Source organism: Eptatretus burgeri, chromosome 4, assembly GCF_056783735.1.
Source record: "Eptatretus burgeri isolate ZD-2024b chromosome 4, Ebu_testis_v1, whole genome shotgun sequence".
Lineage (NCBI taxonomy): Eukaryota > Metazoa > Chordata > Myxini > Myxiniformes > Myxinidae > Eptatretus > Eptatretus burgeri.
The window spans coordinates 65,850,655-65,877,432 of NC_140964.1; the positions used below are offsets into that span (position 1 = coordinate 65,850,655).

General features: G+C 42.1%; 1 protein-coding gene across 1 annotated transcript in view; it reads right to left on the reverse strand.

Moving 5' to 3' along the window:
* NOS1 (nitric oxide synthase 1) overlaps positions 1-26,778 on the reverse strand; it is a 105,554-nt gene that overhangs the window by 43,890 nt on the left and 34,886 nt on the right. The window contains exons 7-12 of the mRNA XM_085878498.1: positions 24,015-24,154; positions 20,979-21,150; positions 20,362-20,463; positions 12,104-12,298; positions 8,534-8,613; positions 3,903-4,047 (exon numbers count right to left, since the gene is read on the reverse strand). Of these exons, the coding sequence (XP_085734624.1) occupies positions 3,903-4,047; positions 8,534-8,613; positions 12,104-12,298; positions 20,362-20,463; positions 20,979-21,150; positions 24,015-24,154 (834 nt within the window). The remainder of the gene's footprint in view (positions 1-3,902; positions 4,048-8,533; positions 8,614-12,103; positions 12,299-20,361; positions 20,464-20,978; positions 21,151-24,014; positions 24,155-26,778) is intronic.

Consider the following 26,778-nt stretch of genomic DNA (forward strand, 5'->3'; position numbering starts at 1 on the left):
CCCCACACTCCGTTTCCTCTATCCATGCACATTCCTCATGCTCCGTTTCCTTTCCTCAATCCATGCACGTTCCCCACACTCCGTTTCCTCTATCCATGCACATTCATCATGCTCCGTTTCCTTTCCTCAATCCATGCACGTTCCCCACACTCCGTTTCCTCTATCCATGCATGTTCCTCACGCTATGGTTCTCTATTCATGCACGTTCCTCATGCTCCATTTCCTCTTTGAGTGCACGTTCCTCACGCTCCACCTCCTCTATCTGTGCACATTTCTCACGCTCTGTTTCCTCTATTCATGCACGTTCCTCACGCTCCACCTCCTGTATCTGTGCACATTTCTCACGCTCCGTTTCCTCTATTCATGCACGTTCCTCACGCTCCATTTCCTCTTTGCGTGCACATTCCTCATGTTCCACCTCCTCTATCCATGCACGTTCCTCACACTCCATTTCCTCTTTGCATGCAGGATCCTCATGCTCCCCCTCCTCGATCCGTGAACATGCATTTCAAAGAGGAGGCGGAGCGTTCCTCATGCTCTGCCTCCTTTTTGCGTGTACGTTCCTCACACTCCATTTCCTCTTGCATGCACGTTCCTCACACACTGCTTGTCTTTCCTCACTTTCCCAAACCTTCTCTTCTTTTGCAGCCGCTTGCTGTTCTTTAACAAACACCATTAGTGTCTCTTCCGTCAGTCCAAGCTGCTCGCCTCACTCAATCCACTTGTCAAACTCCATGGCAGATAGATGAGTGCTAATTTTGAACTCAGATCACAACCACCGTGCAGTACCATGGCTTATGGGTAGTCTTCCTCGTCTGCTGTTTCTGACACTGTAAAGCCTTTTACCACTGACAGCACTGTAACCTAGTTGTAATAAGAAAGTGTAATCAGAAATTGCAGACCCTCGCCAGAACTTGTTTTTTTGTGTGGTGTATTTTGTGTGGCATTTGTGTACTGCTGTGTGATATAATTAATAAGAGCCATAATTAGAACTGCCACTATATAACTGCTGACAGTGATGACCGGGTACCAAGACGTTCCGCTTTGATGCACCCTGTTTTGATTGGACACCTGACCCTGAACCATGACGTTTTTCATTATTAGTCGAGTGAATTGAGAATGAGATTAAAATAAATTCAATTCAAATCAAATGCAAGACCAAATAGGTACAGTCCTGCATTGGAGTCATCAGAAGGAACCCAAACAAGCTAAAAGCAAAGATGAAGTCATCAGGAGGAACCTGGATAGGATTCGCATTGCAGCTGCTACTCCTCCACCCTCAAACCCATCCAGGCACAGCCAAGTGAGCATTATTCAAAAAAAAATTTTTTTAAATAAAAAAAACAAGAACCAAGATCAGAAAATTAAATAATTTTGGCTGCCAGACCATGTGTCCGATCAAGTTGAAGTTTAAAAAAATGTATTCCCCATCACAACTAGATCATAATTGTAAAGTTTCATGTCGATTGATTAAGCGGTTCCAGAGAAAACATTATTTAATATTTTCTTCAATCCAATATGGCTGCCAAACCATGTGACCTATAAATGATTCCTTGACAAACTTGTACACCCAAGGCTTGGAGAACATTTGTGTGAAGTTTCCCCTTGATCTGTCCAGCAATTTTGGAGAAGAATATTTTAATAGGTTTTTGGGTAAATCCAATATGGCTGCCAAAACATGTGACCTATGATGTCATTTGTGAGTCTTTTGTTCCTTATGGATAGACGATCATACGTGTAAAGTGTTGCCTTGATCTGTTCAGCCGACTTCAAAGAAGAAGATTTTTGAAGGGTTAAAAAAAAAAAAAAAATTGGCTGCCAAATCACATGACTGATAACATCATCAATTTCTTTTCTGTGGACCATTTTATCCCAAGATGACCCTCAAAAATTTTCATACTGATCAGATGTAGCATTCTACATATGCAAGTATGATATCATAATGAAGGCACTTGTGACATCATAAAAAAATAACTTATTCCCCATGAGTACTTGCCGTGTGCCAAGTTTCAATTTTCACCTTGGTGCGGTTTCAGAGGTACAGAGGTCCAAAGTTTTTCCCATTTTTTTCCAACATGGCTGCCACACCACATGACCTATGACGTCAAATTTATCATTACAAAAGTTGCGTGTGGACAAACAGACAAACAAACAAACAGACAAACAAACAAACAAACAGACAAACAAACAAACAAACAAACAAACAAACAAGAAGAAGACGTCGTGCAGAGCATGATACTTGCAAAATCCATAAAATAAATTGGACCTCAAATTTAATTGGTGACCAAATTCAATGACCAAATATGCAACTCCTCTTCAAATTTAAAGTCAATCGGATGAAAATTGAGGATTTTAAAAATCTCACCTTAGTTGATCTTTTTGTCCATGCTGACCTCAGAAATAATTGGCTAGTTGAATTCCGTGACCTGAAATATAAATCCTCTTCAAATTCCAAGTCAATCGGATGAAAATTGAGGATTTTAGAAATACCACCTAAGTTGGTGACCTTTGGCCTATGTTGATCTTTTTGTCCATGCCGACCTCAAAAATAATTGGCTAGTTGAATTCAGTGACCTGAAATATAAATCCTCTTCAAATTCCAAGTCAATCGGATGAAAATTGAGGATTTTAGAAATACCACCTAAGTTGGTGACCTTTGGCCTATATTGACCTTTTCACCTTTTGACCTCAAAAACAATAGGCTTCTTCCTTATGCCAAACTCTACCATGTGGTGAAGTTTTGTGGAGATCAGTTGAAAATTATGACCTGTAGGCGACAAATAGACAGACAGACAGAATAACAAAATCAACTAATCAATGTACTTGAAAAATCTTCGATTTTGCAAGTGACAAATGGACCCAAATGCAATACCCCCTCCTTCGGCGAGGGTAATTATTAAATCAATAAAACAAGGCAACCACTGAGGGCGTGAGTACCCTGTTCGATTTAATTCATTCAACCAGCGTATGCGGTTGATTCACAACCCGGCGAGTCGTGGAGTTATCCGTGGCCGGCGGCCTCAGGGTCAGTGATCTAGCAGCGGTTCCGAGTAAGTATCTCGTGAGCCCAGTGCACTCCCACTGGATCCCTACCAATATTATGGCATTTTAAGTCATCTCAACCAATCACATTTGTCGCTCGCAGACCATCCCCATGTACTTTTTTCTCAAGACAATGTGGGGTAAGGTGTTCTATGAACTCTGTAGTTTTTATTGTTTTTGTTTATTCACTTATCACCTGTCTTCTCTCCTTTTTGCTTCTTGTTTGTTTCCCCGTTATTCCCCTTTTCCCCTAGTTCTGCTGTCTCTGACTTTTAATTCCCGATCACTGGCCCACACCACCCTACCGAATTTCCTGACGTGTCACAATGAGTCATTCCCACCACACGTGCACCTTGATCCCAGCCTTACCTCTGATGCATGCACCTCCAAGTCACTCCCATGTTTGATCAACCTTCAACACTATCCTGTCTGTCTGTCTGTTTCTCTCTCTCTGATGAAGGGTTAATGCCTGAAATGTAAACTTATCTTTGCTTCCTCCAGCTCTTAACATGTGTTAATCATCGTTTTGGTGAATACATCGATCAGTCTATTTGTCCAATGATATAAAACGGCACGATCCTTCACAATTAAGATGAGGTTTCCAGTTAAGTGGACTTTTTACTTTATGTTTTTTTCACACGTTTCGCCATTGCAACATCCTACATGGCCACAAATACAACACACTCTTCCATTATGTTTAGTATTGCATAAAAACGAGCCATTTCGCTTTGACCCATCATCTTTGTAGGATCAATGTTATCGTTAGACAAATTTCCTGGTTAGATGTACCTGCAGAATCACCACATACTGTAAAAGTCTAAACAGATATTGATTCCCCATGATATAAACCACAAACTCACCCTGGCATTGAAGGCATGATGGAATACAGTCTGCAAGGTCTCCGCAAATGCCCGGGCTCGGCCAGTTTCGCTGGCATAAAGAATAGTTGCTTTCACCCTTCGTGCCATGGCCTTGGTCATCAATTTGGCAGAGAATTGCACAGCTCTGAGATAGCGAAGTTGTTTGGAAGAAAAGCGAAGCAAGACATGTGATAAATATCCACTCGTGACACCAATCAGTCGGCGTTGGCATTACAATCATTTCTTTGTTTGCATCCATTCTATCATTTGGGTGAAGCTATTCCCAAGTAATTCGAACATTTTCATGCAAATACAGTTTTAAGACTGAAAATGTAATAGTATTAGTAATTATGAAACATTTTCAAAGAAAATTCTGCCAGTGTGCATTTAAATAGAGCGAACAGCGCTCCTCTTACAAAAAAAACTCCCCGAGATTCATTTCCCAAGAGATCTCATTTGAGACTTTAATCAAATTCCGATCAAACCTCATGGCAATCGCATTTGATCCTAATATGTGCTAGTACACATAAACAGAAAAAGACAAACAGTATTACAGTAACTATTTCTTTTTGAGCTGGCAGGACAGCTTCAACTCTTAGAGGAATGTGGACTCGCCTTTGAGTTGTTTAGCCTGGGTTCGAATTTCGACCCAGCTATAAGCCATCATTTGCAGGCAGGGCGAGGATCAATGCGTGTGCCATCTCTTAGATCGACGTTAAACTGGCGTCCTGTCAACATTAGTTGATGTACGTTAACGATCGCACGGTGTCCTTCATGAAGAGTAGGGCAAGCTATCGCTGCAACCCCCCCCCCCCCCCAAATTACAAATTCCTGCACCTTCAATCGAACACCAGGCCTGGCCATCATGTACATACATAAGGAATAAAGGAGAAAAACCAAAAGCGAGTAACAATGGCACGGAGTAAAACAGAATGGGAAAGAAATGGCGTGTGTGGAAGACATTGTGAATGTGTAACTGAGCGCATGGGGTAGTGAGGGTGAGCGCATTTGAAAGATTTATAAGGACCAGACAACTGACACAAGGAAATTGTGCCACATTTAGGAGAAATAAGAACGGATGAATGCAGGTGAGTAACCAGAGAGTGGGCATGTGAGGGTTTCTTGAGGAACACGCATGACTTGTGGTGGCTCGTAGAAGGCAGAGTCAGGAGAGAGCAGGAGGATTAAGGCCAGATGCAAGCTTGTATAAAATAGATTCCAGCAACTTGCTGCCGGTGCAGCTTAGGAATACCTTAGCTCTACGGAGATTACTCAGATGGTGAATAGCCTTTAATGAACCTTTAATGAAAGGCTATGCCAGAAAGTGACTGTGGATTGGATTGTTTACTTGCCGATCCTTGTGGAGAGACAGTCCAAGGACGTGTGACTTGCTTGCACTGAACATCATATGTTCCAAGTAACTGACCAGCGGCTTATCTCGTCTCAGTTTGATGAAAGAGCTTCAGCAGTGGCCAGCCTTTCACAAATGTGACGTATCAAGTCTTTGGTATGACCATTTGGTATAACACAAAAGTTCAAATCAAAAATCTTTGTTACAACTATTGAGTCATACCAAAGACTTTAAAAATGGTATGAACTGCTTCTTTGCTTGATGCTCAGCATTTAAAAAGGACAGAGTACGGACAACCAAGAATAAGTTGATAATATTAGCGCAGGATTTGATGGGCCTAATGGCCCCCCCTCCTGTGTCTTTCTAGTTCCTTGTAAGGGAAGGAAGGGAACCCATATCATTACATGTAGGGTGGAGTCATCAGCAAAATGGTAAAGCTGTTTTCAAGAAAATCAGACAGATCATTAATATAGATGCAGATCAAGAATAATATTGGTCCTCAGGCACTGCCTTGTGGAAGCCTCGCCAGAAGAGGAAAATCATAGGGAAGCACACCAATTTGAGGGAGTTACTGCATTTTGAATTGGGAATTATTATAAACCGATTTTTAATCAAGCTACTACACCTCAAAATTGAGGACCAATCAATATATCGTACATGCAAAAGTGATGGAATTTGATACTAATCCTCCACCGATTATTCGTATATATTCCCTTTCACTCCCTTCCTCTTACTACCAACATGGATTTTCGAAATGACGTACGAATGCTAACAAAGCCTTTAGCGTATACGCTGTGTGCGTTTTACACCAATTCGGTTTTGCTCTCCAGGGCACTTTTAACCTGCTGTTGCTGGCGTGAAATGCGTAATTCATATTGGCTTTTATACATGATTTTCAGCATTTAGATGAAAGAGTGACAACTTCAAAATGGTTAACCATAATTGTTCTGATCCTGAATGCAAATCTGATTAACGAGAACATAGGAAATATGAGAAATATTCATGGATGAAAGGTGTTGAGTTTCTACCTTTTCCTGTTAATACAATTATCGAGCGGCGGCAATGGATACAACACACAAACACACACGGCTGGATGCTTCTCCTTTTACCAATATGTGCAAAAAGTTGAGTAGAGCTTGATTCATTTTTCTTGTGGCTCCAGAACCAAACAAATACATATATATATATATATATATATATATATATATATATATATATATATATATATATATATGTATTTTATAACAGCCCCCACAGCCCACACACATCCCACTCCCAAAACATAAATAAAAATAATAATGACCGTTTTTACAGCCATTTTTCCCTGCTGTGCAGGGGTTGGGCTTTTTTTCTTGAGGCAATGTTTTATGGCCGGATGCCCTTCCTGACGCCAACCTTGGTCGCCTCTTACGACACACAGGGATATGGTACACCTATTCTAACGGGGCATACACCGGGACCACTCCCAAAACATGATTAATTGTAAATATCATCATTTTAAAATTACCCGGTGCATTGACAAGCCTCAGATATGACATTCCCATCAGTGTTGAGAAGCACGAAGGTTTGGGTAGAACATGTCCGTCTACAAATCTTCGGGCCTTGCACCGGTCCACATCCTCGGGAGTTTGCCGTACAGGGAGCTGCAAGCTATCAGCTTTTTTGGCGAGATCAGAAAGCTCTCTCACTCATTGTGCAGAGGCACACCCCTTTCTCGCAGGTAAGTTTCCAAGTATTTTTAGCTTCTTTTTGAACCTTTGTGGGCCATTTTAGGGAAAAATCCTTATCGCGTACACACAATGTACATTATGTTGCCCCGAACAGTGCCATTTTTTTCATTCTGGGGTGGATTACCTCATTTCGAAAATCGCATATTAGCACTAGCGACAGCTTCTACTACAACTATGAGTACGGTCCCTATTATTCCCATCTTATGGGATCGGGATTTTGGCCCAAGTCTTTCACAAACCAGTTGGAAACGCCTGATGTTCGACTGAAGGTGCACTGGACAGGAATTGGTACCGGAATTTGTTCAGGGTGCTGGAGTTAACGCACCTACTCTTCACCAAAGATACAATGGGATCTTCAACACCTTCCACGACCATTGCTTGCAGACAGATCCTTTCACTTAACATTCTTTCGATGGATGGCGCACACACATTGATGCCTCCCCATTGTTGTGAAATACCAGAATGACAGTTTGAAGCTGAGCGGATATTCAAACCCAGCCTGGACAGCTCGGAAGCGAGTGCACAGACACCTTTTGGATATCCTGCTAATCCTGAGTGATAGCATAATGGGAAGATGTATTTTGATGACATTTCACTCAGTTATCCCAGAATGTTCTTGATAATTAAGGTTAGTTCTAGACTTCACCAGGAACTGTTTTCACTTTAATAGATACTGATGGCCATGTCTTGGACAAAAATGTACATGTTCAATTTTGCTGTCAATTAATCCAGTTGTACAATTTATCTTAATGGAATGTCGAACTTAAACCTTTTTTTCAGAAGGGGAAAAAGGGTTGGCCTGTTCAGTGTTCCCTGTTTCATGAAGCTGGATCTCAATCTCAAATCCCATCCATCCATCCATTGGGACCATGCTCTGTTCAGAGCATTGGTGCAGCCGAAGCAGTCTTCTTGGCGATTGGACACAATCCTGGACAGGTCACCACTCCGACACAGGATAGCAGCAAGATGGTACTCATTTTGCTGACCTCAGAAGGATGACAGGCAGAGTCAACCCCACCTGGTATTCATTCGACAGCTGAGGGGGATTTTAACTGAGGATCCAAGGATCCAAAGCCCACCACCATAACTATTAAGCCAACACCAGGCATCACCTTAAATCCCATTTCCATGTTAATTTGTCCATTATCCACTAATGCCATTACAAATTATATAAAGGTACACTGCAGTTTCCTCATGTCCTTGTCTGGCATATGATTTCTTTAAAATAAAAATGATAAAAAATAAATGAACTCCTTCAACCCCCCCCCCCTGAAAAAAACAGACTTTAAGATGGTGTAAATGTGGGGTTTTGTTCTTCCCACGCTGAAGCCAGAATACAGCACATGATTTATGTACAAGATCCTCCATAAGCCTCAGATCACTGTTAAAAGAACAAAAGGATGAATATTTTTGCATTGGATCTGGAAATGCCATGAATCCCCACTGGATCAATACAACCAAACTTTCCTTGTAACTATGGATCTTAAGAATTATTGGATTTCATGAGATGGTAATGGTGATTTGTTATCGTTATTATGATCAAAACTCACTTTGCGAGCTTTCTGAAACTGATGACCTTTTTCCGTGAGACTGCTCCGTTGCATACTCGGTTGATGCGCCATGGATCAGGCTTAAAAGATAAGGGTTAGATAGGGGAGTTGGTGAAGGGATGAGGGGAAGTGAGGGGTGGGAGACAATACACAAATAAATTGGAATAAAATGAATGTTAAGAAGGATGGAGGGGGAGCAGCCAGAATGCCTTTTCTCCTCCTCATCCGGCCCCCTCCCTGAGGTATTCTGCAATCCCCCACACTCTTTCAACAACTATCCTTACCCCCCCTCCCATCCCCTGCACCCAAAGCCTCCTCCCCTCCCTCTTCATTAACAGTGTGGACCTCAAATATCCGGGGCTTCGCACAAACCTTACAGATCTTTCCATACAGGTTGCCACTGACAAACCAGACATTATCTGCCTAACAGAAACTTTCCTCTCCCAAGACGTGTCTGACTCTCAAGTATCTCTCCCTGGTTACTCCCTCTTACGGTATGACAGACCTGAGCCTCGTCCTGGTGGAGGTGTTGCTCTCTTCATCAAAGACTCTATTCCTCACTCTCCATGCACTGCTCTCACTCCCCCACACCCCAGGAATACCTCTGGCTACGGCTTCCCCTCCACTCCCACCTCATGTTTATATGTGTGTTGTACCGTCCACAAGACAGTGATGACTCCATTTACACCTCACTATCCGAAAACATGGACCAACTTCTATCTTCTCATCCAAACTCTCTCTTCCTCAAATGTGGCGACTTCAATTGTCATCATGCCATTTGGCCGGGCGTGGGTCCCTCTCTCACCTGCCATGGCACTTCAGCAAAAGACTTCTGCGACTCATTGGGACTGACTCAATCGATCAATTTCCCAACCCGGATCTCAGCCAATGGTACTCCATCTCTCATGGATCTGATTTTGACAAATTTCCCTGAAAATATCTGCTGTTCTTCCTTGCTCCAATCGGTTCCTCTGACCACATAATGTTAAAGTGGACATCTCTCTGACTGTTATCAAAGATCCACCTCAGCACCGTGGAGTTTGGCATTTCATTCAGGTTGACTGGCAGGGTCTCCAAGCAGCCATCAAACTTCTAGACTGGTCTCCCATCGCTACTTTCGCCAACATCAACTCATCCTGTACTGGGAATTCTTTCAAAGAAACTTGCTCTCCCTCATGCACAGATTTATCCACTCTCGTCTTCAGTTGGCCTACCCTTCCTCCCACCCATGGTTCACTGAAGCTTATGGTGAGGCAGTTGTCCTGAAACAACTTTCCTTTGCCTCATGGAAAACAAACCCAACTGAGGGTTATCTCAGTTCCTTCCATAAAGCTCGGAACAAGTGTGTATCTACCCCCAGGAGAGCCACAAAACAACATCTTTCTAAGCTCAAGTCTGAACTTTCAAACCTCTCACCCTCATCCAAATCCCGATGGCATCTCATCAAATCTGTTTCTGGTGTATGTTCCCCCTCAATCCCCTCCCTTACCTCAAATGGCTGCACTGCTGATACCATGGGTGAAAAGGCTGAATGCCTAAACTCGGTGTTTGCATCAAAATCCTGTGTCCAAAACCCATCGCTTTCTGTACCCACCTTACCCAGTCGCACCCAACTGTCCCTGGAGTCCGTGTCCTTTTCTCCTGACAAGGTGGAGAGCTTGCTATCAAACCTCGACTCAGATTCTGCAACCGGTCCAAACGGCATCAGTCCGCGTGTCCTAAAAACCTGCTCCTCTGCTCTTGCTCACCCTCTCTCCATTCTATTCACCCTCTCATTTGCTTAAGATCATCTGCCATCTGCTTGTGAATCAGCAAACATTACTGCCCTGCAAAAAAGGTGCAAAAACAGATCACTGCAACTATAGACCAATCAGCCTTCTCCCAACCATCAGCAAAGTTATGGAATCCATCATCTCTTCAGACATTAAATCCTTCCTCTTCTCCAATGGCTTGATTTCCGATCATCAATTTGGTTGCAGACCAGGTCACTCGACCCTGGATATGCTGCTTCTGCTCTCCCAACAATGGATGGAGGTACTCAATGCCAGACATGAAATCAGAGCCATATCCCTGGACATATTGTGTGCTTTTGGCACGGTCTGACACCCTGCCCCGCTCACCAAACTCTCTTCCAATGGTATCCAAGGCCATCTCCACTCATGGCTCACAGACTTCTTCTCCTATCGCAGTCAACATGTGGCCCGAAATGGAGTTCTTTCATCCCCTCTTCCTGTCCAGGCTGGAGTTCATCAAGGCAGTGTTCTGGGCCCTGTTATTTTTCTGGTTTTCATGAACGATCTCTCCACTCTCTGGAAAATCCTCTTTATCTCTTTGCTGATGACTTCACCCTCTGCCATACCATATGTCATCCCTCAGACCGGTAAGCAGCAGCTTCTTTGCTCACTGCAGATCTGGGTAAAATCACAAACTGGTCCAACACGTGGAACATGTCTTTCAATCCGGACAAATCTCACACTCTCACTTTGTCTCTCTGAAAGGACCATTTGGAACCCCCCCCCCCCTGGAATCTACTTTCTCAACAATCCTCTGGAAGAAGTTCTTTCTTTCGAGTTTCTGGGTCTCACTATCTGCCATGATCTTTCCTGGGAAAGCCACATTTCAAACCTGGCCTCCAAAGCCAGTCGCCGACTGGGAATCCTCTGTCGTGCAAAGTCTTTCCTCAGCCCACCTGAGCTCCTGACCACATACAAAGCTTTCGTCCACAGCCTGATGGAGTACTGCTCTCCCCTCTGGGCTGGTGCTCCTGCCTCCCACTTTTCTCGGCTTCACGCTGTGGAAACCAAGGCATTTCGGATCATTGGCATCTCACACGATGAGGCTGAGTCTTTGGGCCTCTCACTCTCTCACCGCAGGCATGTCGGTTGTCTGTCTTCTACAGTCTCCTCTCCGGTCTCGCCCCCTTCCCCCGCTCTGTCTTCGATTTGTCCCCACCATATTTCCGCAGGCGCTCAAGATCCGCCAACAACCCCCTTCTGGTAAAAATACCAAAAACACGAATCACTGCTCACCTTCACTCTTTTATTCCTCTTTTTTTCCCGCCTTTGGAATAAACCGGACAAATTTCACACTCTCACTCTGTTCAATCGCATTCTTCCCAACAGCCCTTCAAAACAGCTGTTAACCACCACCTCTTATCGTCCCCCATCCAAATCCTCGATCTTTTCTACTCCCGTTAATCCACCCAAAACCCACCTCCTTCAAATTCCCTGCTTTCCTTCTTGAAAGTCCCTGTAAGGTCCATCTGGGACAATACCCCATGTTCCCTACCCAATCCCTCTCCCTTCCACAGATCTTCTAATGTCTCTGTTCCCCAGTTTTGTCCTTCCCACTCCCGCCCCTCTTGTCGCATGCCCCCCTTGCTGTACGTTGTTAGCTCTCATACGAGCCTCCACAGGGTATAAAACAAAAAAAAGTGATGCTATTTTATACCAAGGAGGTTCCTGCAGGATGGCACATGTTTTTGTTCAAATATGATTGGCAATTCTCAAAAAGAAAGGCTTCATTCTTTATACTTAATGTAACTCAATACAATATACTGCAACACCATACCTGATACAGAAAAGCTGGGCGGAGATGGTAGTTGAGCATTTCCTGGTGGAATACTCCCGTGAGGCTACCGGACAATGGTGGGACCAGCCAGACCCAGTCGGATGGGCAACCACCTCTGATCCTCTCCTCTGTCTGTAGGTGGCTCAAGAATGAATCGGAGGCTGTGTGGTGATCTACAATAGTGACCTTGTCAACCTAATGAAGAAATATTGAAGGGTTACAGAAGTGTTTAGATTGTGAAAGTATAGTCTCCAAGAGGGTGTCATGTTAGGTGCTTAAGAGTTAGTTAGTGCAAATCTGTGAAAATGTTGCTATCAAACAAAGCATATGTCATTCATCGATTTATGTGTGTTTTATTTATATTCACTGTGCCTCGGAACATCAAAGCAATGTGAAACATCAGCCTTTATCATATAGAACAAACGGGTACATTCCCTTAAGCTGGGTGGAGACTTGTGTGACGTTATCAATGCGAAACAAAGAGAAGATCATATAGGTGTACATGCAGTTGCTCAACATTTGTTTAAGATAAAGACCATGTTATCATGCAAAGAGGACTTTGAATCCCGTTAAATAAAAGGCACTTGTGTGTATATATAGTGCAGGGATGTCAATTTGAACCACCTTGACCACATAAATCCAGCAAATTCGTGGATTACACCAATGAGTGGCTGGGAGAGCTCTGATTCCAACAAGGTAATGTTTATTTATTGCAACTAGTACACCCCCCCCTTTTTATGGGAGTGGCAGGAAGGGTCATGTTGTTGTCCTCTTTGGGGTATATAGATTACAGTAGATCTAGGCTCAGATCCGTTAGTTTGTGAGGGACGCGAGAAGCATAAAATGCCTTAATAATGTTGGGTTTCCTCCCCTTTAGTTTAATGTTAAACAGCTAAAGCAACTGTTAAAAAAGATAACTAGAACGGGCACTCAGTAGAGCGCATACCTTCGCTAACGCGCCATTTTGCCCCCCCCCCACCCCCCCCAGAAACCGTTGATTGTGAGGGTATTTAATCCCATACCACATCTGCCATCTCATATGTGTTATGATGGCTTAAAAACATTAAATTTCCTGTCATATCGTATATCACAAGATTGGGCATTGAATTCACAACATTTTGGCATTGGTTGCATGCAAATTGGATAAAAATCGACCGCACTATGGCAAAATTACGATGTTGACCTTTTCATGAGCTCAACCTTGACCTTTGTAGTCTTAATTTTGTAATTGGTATTAGAGTGTGGGGAACAGAACAGTCAACATTTTGGTGTTGGTTTCATGCAAATCGGATAAGAATTGACCGTGTTATGACTAAAACCGCACATTTTGCAATGTCATGACCCCCCCTGACCTTTGACTCCCAACCGCTAATAAGGGTTATTACGTCATTGTGTAATGTTACATATCACAAGATGGGGCATTGAATTCTGAACATTTTGGCATTCGTTGCATGCAAATTGGATACAAATTGACCGCGCTATGGTAAAAAGACGACTTTGACCTTTTCATGACCTTGACCTTGACCTTTGACCCGATCGCTCCCAAAATCTAATCAAATGGCCCTCGGATAATAACGAATCATCCCACCAAATTTGCTGCGATTCAGTTCAATACTTTTGGAGTTATGCGAATAACAAACAAACAAACAAACAAACACACATATTCACAAATAAATAAATAAATACACAGCGATCAAAACATAACCTTCGCAACAAAGTTTGCGAAGGTAACCATACATGTTTGTGGTTTATAATATTTCTCTACTTCCAGTAGAGGTGTCCCATGAAATGCCACAATCAGCTATTTATACACGTTAACATGACATTGGTCCAAGGAGGAAGCCCCCTTGGGGAGGGGGATTTTATTAGTATTAATATTATTTTATAATAACATTAATATTATGCTATTATCATTCGAAGTGGCCTGAGAAAAACGCCATGATAAGATATCTATATACCTTAGCACAGATTTCATCCAAGGCAGAAAAACATTTTTGGGTAGGGGGCAAATAAAGTCGCTCCAACCTCCATCATGTGACCCTTAGTCCGCCTGTAAAGTATGGTTAATATTGGATAAGTAATGACTGAATGTATCATGGTTTAACAGACAGACAGACAGACAGACAGACAGGCAGACAGGAAATTGCATCTTACCACAGAAAACACAATGTGCGTTTATATAATGTCTCTCCCATTTCAAAAGGATGATTTAAGAAGGGTTTTAAAGGCCAATCTTTTAACACGACTGAGTAGATGATAATTGGGGTTTCTGGGACGCCCATTCAAATGAATGGGGGGAAAGGGAAAAACCTTCTGACCCAAGCCTCAAAAGCTCAAAATAGGAGACTCATTTCCTCTCCACCTATCCCCTCCCCCTCCCATACAAACAAATGTAAAATTAAGACTATGAAAGATTGAAACTTACTGATGAAAGCACTTCTTGCCTTTCATATTTTCATTCCACTCAAAGAGCGAACCAACGAATATTTGTCCATGTTATACTTTAGGCCATTTAGGGAATAACTTAATTTTCTTATAACATTCATTTCCATCGAGTATATTCACAAAGAATAACTTGGAACTTGGTTCTGTGGTCCAGGAACAAACTTGAATAAAAGATTATATGAGGCTGACAATTCTCAACCATAGAGAAAACCTATCAATAGGGTTGATGAAGTGTGCATGAAACACGATATTGATTATGGAAATAGCACGAAGTTGGAAGAAAAACATGAAGCCGATTGAGAAATGTTGTATCATTTGTCTCTGATACAAAATCCAACCTTGAGAGAAAAAGTTGATAGGTTCATCGTGAAGAAGATGATCAGTGCTAAATTGAAACTTGGGCTTGGAAATTCAAAAAACTTATAGGCTCTAATGATGTCATGAAGATTGAAGAGAAATTAGCTGATGAATTACATAAACCAATAATCACAAAGTTTAATAGAAGGAAGGTTTATTCCAAGGAAGTTGATTATATCTGGTCTGCTGATTTGATTGAACTCAATAATGATAAGGGGTACAAGTATGCTTTAACCGTTATCGATTTGAGGAGTCGATATACGTGGGTCGTCCCTTTGAAAAACAAAAAAGGTAATACTCTTATGTTAGCTTTCCAACAGATATTCAATAAAAGCAAGAGAAAACCTAAAAAATTGTGCACTGATGAGGGTACAGAGTTCTACAACAAAACATTTATGAATTTTCTTTAAAATAACAGCATTACATTATACAGCACCTTTAATGAAGGAAAAGCGGTTGTTATTGAGCATTTTAATCGCATTTTAAAAGAGAGACTATTCACTTCAGACGAAAAAAATTCACTCAATTCGGTTCTCAATTCAGGACACTGTAGATATCTTTAATTCAGGACACTGTAGATAAGTACAATGATACGATTCATACCTCAACAAAATTTAAACCATCAGAAACTTTACAAAATTAGAATATGAAAAAGAGATTAATGTCAGAAAGCCTAACTTCAAAGTTGGTGATATGGTAAGAATATACAGGTGTAAATCTCATTTTGAAAAAGGTTATACCAAGCGATGGACAAATGAACTTTTTTTAAATTGTTGATGTTGTCGGTACAGTTCCTTGGACTTACAAATTATGTGATTTAAAGGGGGAAGAAATTTTAGGTTCATTTTATTCACAGGAATTACAAAAGAAAAAGATAAATTGAAAATTGTCTTTTTGACTCCACCCCTTTTTGACTCCGCCCACACAAGCCCCACCAAAGCAAACCCCACCCACAAAAGCCACATCCACACAAAACCCACCCACGCAAACCCCACCCACGCAAACCCCACCCACACAAACCTCAACCACGCAAACCCCAACCACGCAAACCACACCCACACAAACCCCACCCACACAAACCCCAACCACACAAACCCCACCCACGCAAAACCCACCCACAAAAGCCACATCCACACAAACCCCACCCACAAAAGCCACATCCACACAAAACCCACCCACGCAAACCCCAACCACGCAAACCCCAACCACGCAAACCCCAACCATGCAAAACCCACCCACGCAAAACCCCACCCACGCAAAACCCCACCCACGCAAACCCCACCCACGCAAACCCCACCCACGCAAACCCCACTCACAAAAGCCACATCCACACAAGCCCCACTCACGCAAACCCCACGCACAAAAGCCACATCCACGCAAACCCCACCCACGCAAACCCCACTTACAAAAGCCCCACCCACGCAAACCCCACTTACAAAAGCCCCACCCACGCAAACCCCACCCACATAAGCCACATCCACATCCATCATATCCACATAATTAGTGATTAGTTTATTAGTTCCCCACACACATGTTTATTTCATTTAAAAAATTGCTCCACCCACACAAGCCACATCCACACAAGCCCCACCCACTCACACAAGCCACATCCACACAAGCCCCACCCACCCACCCACACAAGCCCCACCCCCCTGTGCGCCAACCTTTGACCCACCACCCCCCTCATCCCACCCTCCACCCTTCCCCACACACACATGGGGAGGGGAGAGGGATGAGGGGGGTGGTGGGTCGTTGGGGGAGCGCACCTACCCCCCCTCCCCTTTACATCTCTTTTCTTCTTTTTTTGTAATTCAAAATCAGATAATTATAAGGAAAGCATATATAGTTAAACAAAAGTAAAAACATTGAACAAAATCTCCTTTCGCAGTAGTCTGATGGTTTGTTTTGTTTTTGAAACTTGGTCAACATATTCTGTTCAAAACAAAGAGGGAAGAACAATTAGGGTATATAAAGATGATTATATCATGATATTAATAAAATAGTAAATAAAACATTTACCTCCAGAAGATTTAGTGTCGTGTCAGATTCCTCCAGAAGATTAAGTTGTGCGTTTGGTTCATCCAGACAGGTGTTTAAACTGAAAATAAATAAAAATAATAATAATAATAATAATGAGTCAACACTCAAGAGAGATATAGACAGAGACATAGAGACAGAGACAGAGACAGAGACAGAGACAGAGACAGAGACAGAGACAGAGACAGAGACAGAGACAGAGACAGAGACAGAGACAGAGACAGAGACAGAGACAGAGACAGAGACAGAGACAGAGACAGAGACAGAGACAGAGACAGACAGAGACAGGGACACACACACACACACACACACACACACACACACACACACACACACACACACACACACACACACACACACACACACACACACACACAGAGGGATAATTTCTCACCTTTGACTCGACTCATTCAAGGTCAGAGGATGTGAGAGGACTTCTTTCCAGCCAACAATAATGTCATTCAATTCTCTTCTGAACGATTGAATGCCGTTAAGGAAGTCATTCATTTTTTGCCATTCCTCATGAAATTCAAACGCCTCATGTTCCAGATCAGTTATCAACGATGTTCTTATTGGGGACAACCTGTTAGAAAAAGACACAATAATTATTGGTTGTTTAGTGATTAAATTCTGTATAAAACAACAAATAATGAATTGGTTTAAGGATCTCACCTCTCATCTTGTGAAAACGATTGATCCGCAAGGTCGGAGGAATCATCTGCACAATCCATTCTCTAAACAAAACATACGAAGCCCGAGCAATACATACGAAGCCCGAGCATACGAAGCAATAAATAGCCCGAGTTGATGACATCATGGGAGATTACACAACAATGGGTTTTTCAGGGTGTGTCTCAAAGGAAATGACTTCAGGCTTTTTTTGGCTTGGTTCGGGTGTGAGGGCTGAAATAGAGATTTTATCTTTTCTTTCATATAAAACTTACGTTTAAAATATATTCTTTTTATTAAAAGTTGTTTTTGCTTGTTTTTAGCTAAACTTTGTTCTGTTGGTGTTCTGATAATTTAAGATATAACCATGAGAGACATGGGCACAGAATACTTCCTCATTTCCACAGCACGACTGTGCTCTTAAAGACACTTCCCAGTTTTACAGAACCGAAGGAGGGATAGTGAACTTCCCTTTCTTTGCTGCTTGAAGAGAAAAAGTGAATATACTCGATGGAAATGAATGTTAAAAGAAAATTAAATGTCTCAATTTTACATTTGCTTGTATGGGAGGGGGAGGGATAGGTGGGGAGAAAATGAGTCTCCTATTTTGAGCTTTTGGAGCTTGGATCAGAAAGTTTTTCCCTTTTTCCCCATTCATTTGAATGGGCATCCCAGAAACCCCATTTATCTTCTACTACTGTAAGTTCATGATGGTCTATTTTTTCAGGATTAAAAAAAACTCGAAATTTTTTTTTCCATTAAAGAGTAATTACGTCTTCTTTTGGAAATGTAGACGGTGACTTGCAACGATGCCTCAATGGCGTGTACAGAAGCGTTTGAAAATTCACAATACCAGGCGTGGGGAGGTGAAATTCGCTGCATGTGATGTGTACCATGTGCAGAGTAAAACGGGTATTCATTTACATTAGTAGGATGTCTAATAAATAAAGAAGATAGAAGCACACCTGACACTAGGCCGAGGCTTCAGGATTTGGCATGCTCACGAGGCTTTACCCTCAAAATGAAAGGTCCCAGAAGATAAAGAAAACAGGGTAACATTTGAAGATGGAGTGTTTTAAAATTACGCTTTTCCTTGCAACAAAACATCATATCTTCTCATCTCTAAATATTTTGAATAAAATGATTCCAACCCATCATTTTTGATGGGCTTTTATACTGGTATTTTAATATTTATTGACATGACATGGCCAGTAGGATGTAGAATGTATTTGGTAAGGAGATGGCAGTAATCAGGAGTGGGTAGGCAGGAAAAGAGAATGGGAGTGGGTGAGGGTGGAGAGGGGGAGGATCAGCAAGGAATACCACATGCAAGGATTACTTCCACATCACACCACAATATATTGATAAGCCTACAGCACAAAGCAAAACAAAGGGGGACAGAATTGAACATGTGTTTTACAGAGGAGGGAGCTGATGAAAACAGCTGGAGAAGAAAAATCCAGCCCAAGTTAATGTTAGGGTTACATGTCCTGCACAATGCCTAGTGCTGACCTTTTCATGGCAGGATTCAGAACCCTAATACCAGTACCGTAGTACTACCCCCTTCATGGCTTAAATTAATTCCATCTTCTTATGAGGTCAGCCGCATGACGTTTTCCCTCTCCTCTATCCCAAGCATCCTGTCTCTACACCCCCACCTCTCACGTCCCTCTCCACCACCTCCTTCCACCTCGGTTTTGGTCTGCACATTCTCCTCCGACCACATAAGTCAGTATCAAAGGCTTACCTGACCAAATTCCATCCTTCCTCCTGAGTGCAAGCCCCAACCAATGCAGATGGGCATTCCGTGCCTTTTCACTAATGTCCCTTATTCTCATGCCCACCTTCTGATTTTCTCATTACTCTTCCTTTCCTTCAGAGACCCCATCAGCAATAATCTCAGCTCTTCCCAATTTCTCAAGGCCCAAGATTATACCTCATACAAGAGAACTGGTCACATTACCATTTTGATAATCAACTTCAGCCTCACGAGAATATTTTGATCAGAGATTACCCCAGGAACATTGTTCCACTTCTCCACCTTTCCCTCGCTCTCTTTTCCTCTCCCTTTTTCACATCCTCACTTCAACCGCCCCCTCTTCCAAGGTAGAACCTGGATACTGGAATTGTCTGACCTGCTTTAACTCCCTGTCTACTCTGTCGTGAACATCCACTTCCTCGTGTGTGCCACTGTCTTACTCACCATTACCTCTGATTTCCCCAAATTAACCCTTAATCCCACACCTTCTAAACTTTCCTGCCATGCAACCATTGCATCAGGTATTCTCTTCTCAGAGTCTGTCAGGACCAAAAATCATCTGTAAACGTCATTTTCCAAGATAAACTTCTTCTTGCTACCTCACTAAACACATTCATCACCACCACAAGTGTTTTATAGAGACATATCGTTTTTGGCCTTCTCAATGGCGAAGAATCACTTTAAAAAAAAAAATTCAACTCTCGGATCCGGATTGAGATCTTCACCAAAATTTAAAACAATTCGTTCTTGTCACATATCCACCCTCTCCACCAAATTTCTTCTGAATCCATCCACAATTTTGTAAGATATCCTGTTCACAGACAGCCAGACAGACAGATAGGGATGAAATATATAACCTCCGTCCACCTTCAGTGGCGGAGAAAATAAGTTTGCAACTTATCACGAAATAGAATCTTCTTGAGACCTCGTAATTTCGAATTGCATTGCAAAAAATGTTTTTAAACCTTCAGTGAGATGTACTGGGAGTGACCTGAAAGCTGTGAAGAATAGCGATATTGACTTCCACTAAGGCCAGGTCCTTCCACAGCAAGGAAACGTTGCTGGTGTCGAGCTTCATCCTGGTGGCCACATCCTGTTAATCATCAAACAGAGCCAGCATTACCACCATAAACAAGACAACAATCACAGCTACAAACGCAGTTTAGTCCTCACCAACTTTGGGCAGAGTTCCTCAGCACAAAAACTCATCAGCCTATTGCAAAGTGCAAGGACACCTTTGCCACATAGGTGTTTCAGATTTATGCTTTCAGTCGAACTCAACACATTTTCATCTGTATTTACCAATCTGTGCAATACTCATCGATCCTCCATCTAGCATTGTTCTTCTTCACAGGGCCTCAAGACTACCACCACTATAAAATGGCAAGTTATAAATCCATTTTGCATTCACAACGACAGTTTTAACTTTCTCAAGACCCTCTACTTATGAAAAAAAAACAAAAAACATTCATCAGAAAAACATCCACAACTGAAATATGAGAATATGATGAAATGAAGCACACATATGAAGCTGGAGATTGAGGTGCCAAACAGGATGGGATCATTTCTTCCATCTGGGCTTTTCCAGTGAAGCTGAGCATTTCAAACCTGCAGGATGTTGTAGCGCCCCGCATCACACAGGCTCCGTCCAATCTCAGAGCCCATGTACCATCCGTTGAATGGTGCAGCAGAAAACTCCAGGCCACCGATTTCCAGCATCATGTTGGAGACAACCGGGACTGCGTACCAATGCAAACCCAGCTCAGAAAACCACGTTAGCCTGTGAAACAGTCACATTACATTTTAATATGTCATCACACCACACTATAAGCACAATACATTGCATAATTTCTGCATAATCATGAAAAAACAAGCATAATTAGCATAATTACGACATCCTACTTACTTCCGGTTTCCAGTGTTGAGATTCTGGTGCTCTTCGGCTGTCAGTCCATCTGTCTGTCTATCTATCCATCCCACCTGTGGTTTTTCAAACGTTTTCCCCACACCCTTTCTCATATTCAACTGAAAGTTGGAGGTGGCTTAATTATGATAAGTTACACAATAAGTTCGAATTTCAGGGCATTTCATCAATTTTTCAGTTATGCTCCTTTTGGACTTAGAAAATATCACATCGGTCAGAGACATGTATTGCAAAGCAATTCTCGCTCAATTCTCGGTAGTTATGTTTTCACCCCTTTCTGTCTGTTTTTTGTTGTTGTTGTTGTCATTGTTATCTCTAACAACAACAAAAACAAGCTCAAATGAGCTAAGATCCTCGTGCTCTTAATGATGACATCATAAAACGAATATGACGTCATTGTGATGTATCAGGTTTGCGGTAAATTATCTGTGCTAATGCCCGGCTTGATTCCCGCAAAACAAAATTGAAACGGCTTGCCTAGTTTCGGAGATAATGGTATGGGCGATTTCCATTAGCGGCGATATTATGACGTCAACTCTTTTTCTAGGAAGAATTTCCAAAATCGGAGATGGTTAATGCCTGCGCGTGGGCTTTCTGCATATACCTGGCAAGTTTCATGAAGATCCGATGAAAACTCTGGGTTGTGAAACAAAAAATGTCAAAAAATTGGAATGAAGTCATAAAAATTGATATGACGTCATAGTGATGTATCATATGTGTGGTAATTCATCTCTGCTAATGCCCTGTTCGATTCCCACAAACAGAATTCAAAAAAAAACTTGCCTAGTTTCGAAAGATAATTTTTTGGGGCGATTTCCATTAGCGGAGATATTTTGACGTCATAACTTTTTTTCTTGGAGGAATTTTCAAAATCGGAGATGGTTACTGTGTCTGTGCAGGGTAATTTTACATGTATATGCCAAGTTTCAGGAAGTTTCGGTGAAAACTGTAGGCTGTGAAACAAAAAAGTCCACAACAAGAAGATGAAGAACAACAACGTGAGTAAGACTTAGAGATCCTCCACGAGGATCTAAACATTGCCAAGTATGTTGGTCTGTTTGTCACACAATTTTTGGTCACAGTTTTCAAGCAATTGTTCTGAATTTTTTTGTGTAGGTGACTGGACAAGGACAACAACGCTTAATTTTGCTAAAGATCCAAATCCGAATCCGCATCTGAGATTTTTTAAAGTCATTAATCACCATTGAGAGTGCCAAAAACTATATATAGCACAATATCTCAAAAGGTTATGGATAGATTCACATGAAACGTGGTGGACAAGATTGGGAGTGACACTAGAAATAATTGATTCAATTTTGGTGAGGATCCGAATCCAGGTCTGGATACGTTAATTATTTAATGTTTTACTCACTTTTTTATCATTGAGGTTTACTACTCAAGGTTTTGACTGTATTATGTCTGTCCCCCTACCCTCAGCCCTGCCTGGTTTAGTTGGACTTGTCCAGTATAGCTCAATGGGTCATCAGGCACAAACAAAAGCCACTCCATGATCATTGATGTGATAGTCAGTTGGAGTGGTAATACCATCCTTTTAAAAATAATTCTTAACTGTCCTATTATAAAAACTTTTTATTTATCAGTCCATAATTTTGTCGACTTCCTTTCAATTTCTTAAGTATTCGTTTGAAAGCATCCACAAAACTGACACCCAATTTATTCTTCAAAGGAACAAACCCATGCATATCTTCTTCTTCTTCTTCTTCTTTCGGCTGCTCCTGTTAGAGGTCGCCACAGCGGATCATCCGTTATGATCCGCATAGGTTTTACGCCGGATGCCCTTCCTGACGCAACCCTGGTCGCCTCTTACGACACAGGGATAAGGATTGGGTTTCACCATGATTCCGGGCTGTGACCCTCTCATAGCGCGGCCCAGCGCAGAGCACCCGTCCTCAAGCGATCCTCCAACCCAAGCCTCCGAGTATCCGGATTACAGGCGCACGCCACTACGCCCGGTGAACAAACCCATGCATATCTGAACCTTAAATCAATAACATTTAAAGCATACTTATACCCCCCCCCCCTTCTTTTTAAATCCTCGTGGAGGATCTCTCAGTCTTACTCACGTTGTTGTTCTTCATCTTCTTGTGGAATTTTTTTGTTTCACAGCCTACAGTTTTCACCGAAACTTCCTGAAACTTGGCATATATATGTAAAAATACCCTGCGCAGACAGTAACCATCTCCGATTTTGAAAATTCCTCCAAGAAAAAAAAGTTATGACGTCAGAATATCTCCGCTAAAAAATGGAAATCGCCTAAAAAATTATCTCTGAAACTAGGCAAGCTTTTTGAATTCTGTTTGCGGGAATCGAACAGGGCATTAGCAGAGATGAATTACCACACATATGATACATCACTATGACGTAATATCAATTTTTATGACGTCATTCCTATTTTTTTGACATTTTTTGTTTCACAACCCAGAGTTTTCATCGGATCTTCGTGAAACTTGCCATGTATATGCAGAAAGCCCACGTGCAGGCAGTAACCATCTCCGGCTAATGGAAATCGCCTTAAAAATTATCTCCGAAACTAGGCAAGCTTTTTGAATTCTGTTTGCGGGAATCAAGCCGGGAATTAGCACAGATAATTATTTATCGCAAACCTGATGCATCACAATGACGTCATATTCGTTTTCATGACGTCATTATGAAGAGGATGAGGATCTTAGCTCATTTGTGCTTGTTTATACTCTTCTTACTTTGGATGTCGTAGAGGAACTTCCAAGATTATCTCTGGTGGTATAGTGAAGAGTTCGGGTTCACCATCCGCTGCCTGTAGTATGAGGGGCAGCACGTCAAAATTACCACGTGGCGGATGCCAGCCCAATTCCATGCATATCTGCACACACGCAACACATTGCTATATAACACAGATGCGCACACAATAAACTTGATGCTAAGACAGCTAACATATTTTGTATGGCATCAATTGTCTCCTCCACCCTGCCTGGTTGCTTTTTGATGTTCACTGAGAAAGCATATTGCTGTGTCGAGCAAATTTCTCGCGTAAAGCCGCTGTCACACCTTGACGTTTTAGCCAGCATATGGCAACGTATCAAAATGTATGTAAAACGCTGGCGTACGCTGAACTATTGATGTTTTTTCAGTTTTTGGCATATTCATAACGAGTTGGACGTATGCATAACGTATTAGTAACGTACACAGAATGTTTCGATAACATATAGATAACTTAACCAACGAATGCTTAGCGTGTTGTTGGCGTTCACAACCTATGCCCAACGATAGTCTGATGTATGCATAGCACGGCAGCGTATCGCCGACGATCATGTGGCGTAGCCTATGAAATGGCTGCCGCTCGACGATTCAAATCATAACCGCACTACACATCGAAGTGTCAAGCTGCTGTCACACCTTGACGTTTTAGCCAGCATATGCCGACGTATGAAAAATTTGCCGAATACGCTGGCACACGTCGAATACGTTATGGGTAAGCTTTGTATACGTTAAGAGCACGCTGAAGCATGCTGAAGCACGCTGGCGTACGTCGTTGTACGCCGAGCACGTCGACAAATTTTAAGCATGCTCAAAATTTTTAGACATAAGCCAGCGTATGACGCACACGTTCCGCATATGCTGGCCATAAGTTGTAGGCACGTTATACGATCGTTGACACACGTCGACACACGTTACTTGTAAGTTACTCATAAGTTACTCATAAGTCGAAACACGTCGAGGGAATGTTTAGCGTACCCAAAACTTATTTCTAACCTATGAGTAACGTGCTTTGAACCTATGTGTAACGTATCTCCAAGGCATATTGACGTATGTAGATGTATTTGAAGTCTTCCGGACGACAACAGAACTTACTGAACGTGTTACTAATTTACAGCTACTGTATAATGGCGTATTGGCAGCGTTTAGGGGAATTGGTATATAAAAATGGGCTTCACACAGGATAGTCCAGGAAAAAGGACCTGAAAAAAATGAAATCGTTCAACACTCCCTACAGAAAAGGTTTGACTTGACAGAGTGGTAGAATAGACCCTATGGAATACCTCCAGGTAGTATGTGGTTTCAAATTGTGATATCATTAAAATTCTACAGGCCAAGGATAAAATTATACATACCAAGGGTACTTACCAAGAGGGTCACTGTGGGCGAGCAAAATTTAGGGGAGGGGTAACGTAAACGTGAATAGCTTTGTCGAGACTGAATCAATTTTCAATATTGAGGTATCATTGGCTTCATATTATAATAATCTTTCAGAACATGTACACAAATGTCGATATTCATTCAACTGTACAACCAAATGGTACAGATGACAAAGTCCGCTGGTGCTGCAAACTGAACTTTTGTGTTTTTCTCCGCAAACGCTTGTCAGATCGAGATGAAATTTTCACCATTGGTGCGATGACTATTGTAGAATGTTTTAATGATAATGATGACGTCATAGTTCACGTGGTGTGGCAGCCATATTGGAAAAACGGAAAAATTTTGGACCTCTATCTCTGGAACCGCACCAAGGAAAAAATTGAAACTTGGCACATGGCAAGTACTCCTCATGGGGAATGAGTGTGATTTTTCATGACGTCATAGGTGCCTTCGCTATGACGTCATAATTGTATATGTAGAACGCCACATCAGGTCAATATGAAAATTTTTTAGGGTCATCTTGGGATAAAATAGTCCACAGAAAAAAAAATTTCATGATGTCATCGGTCATGTGATTCAGTAGCCATATTATTTTTAAAAAACAACCTTCAAAAATGTTCTTCTCTGATATGACTGTGCAGATTGAGGTAAAACTTTACATATATGACCGCCTGTCCATGAGGAACAAAAGGTTCACACACATGATGCCATTGGTCAAATGGTTTGGCAGACATATTGGATTTATCCTAAAACCTATAAAAATACACCACTTAGAAGAAGTCCTGACAAGGGTCTGCAATCTCTGATTGCTCTTTTTCTCATTTCTTTTGGTTCATGTTCCCAAAAATTTTAAGGAAATGGGATATCAAATATTTTGCAGATATGCCAGCAGATTACTTTACAAACTCTGTTGTGTCATGTGTACAGCTATTCTGACATGAGTTTAGTGTGTGTGTGCGTGTGTGTGTGTGTGTGTGTGTGTGTGTGTGTGTGTGTGTGTGTGTGTGTGTGTGTGTGTGTGTGTGTGTGTGTGTGTGTGTGTGTGTGTGTGTGTGCGTGTGTGTTCGGTCTTAAAGCATAACATAGCATTCTCTTTGCTAACACCACCTCCACCCCTCACCTTTCCCTCTTGTTCTTATTTTTTTAAATTTCTTCCCACCAGCCCCCCCCCTCCCCAACTCTGTCTCTCTATGTCTCTGTGAGTTTCTCACACCCTCCTAACACCCCTCACTCCTGCAATGTATAGCAACGTTTGGGGAAGTGATGCTCTCCCCACCCCCGCCGCCACCCTTTCTCGCTTTTACTCCCTTCCGAGCTTTCTCTCCTCTCCCCTCCCTCCATCCCCTCTGC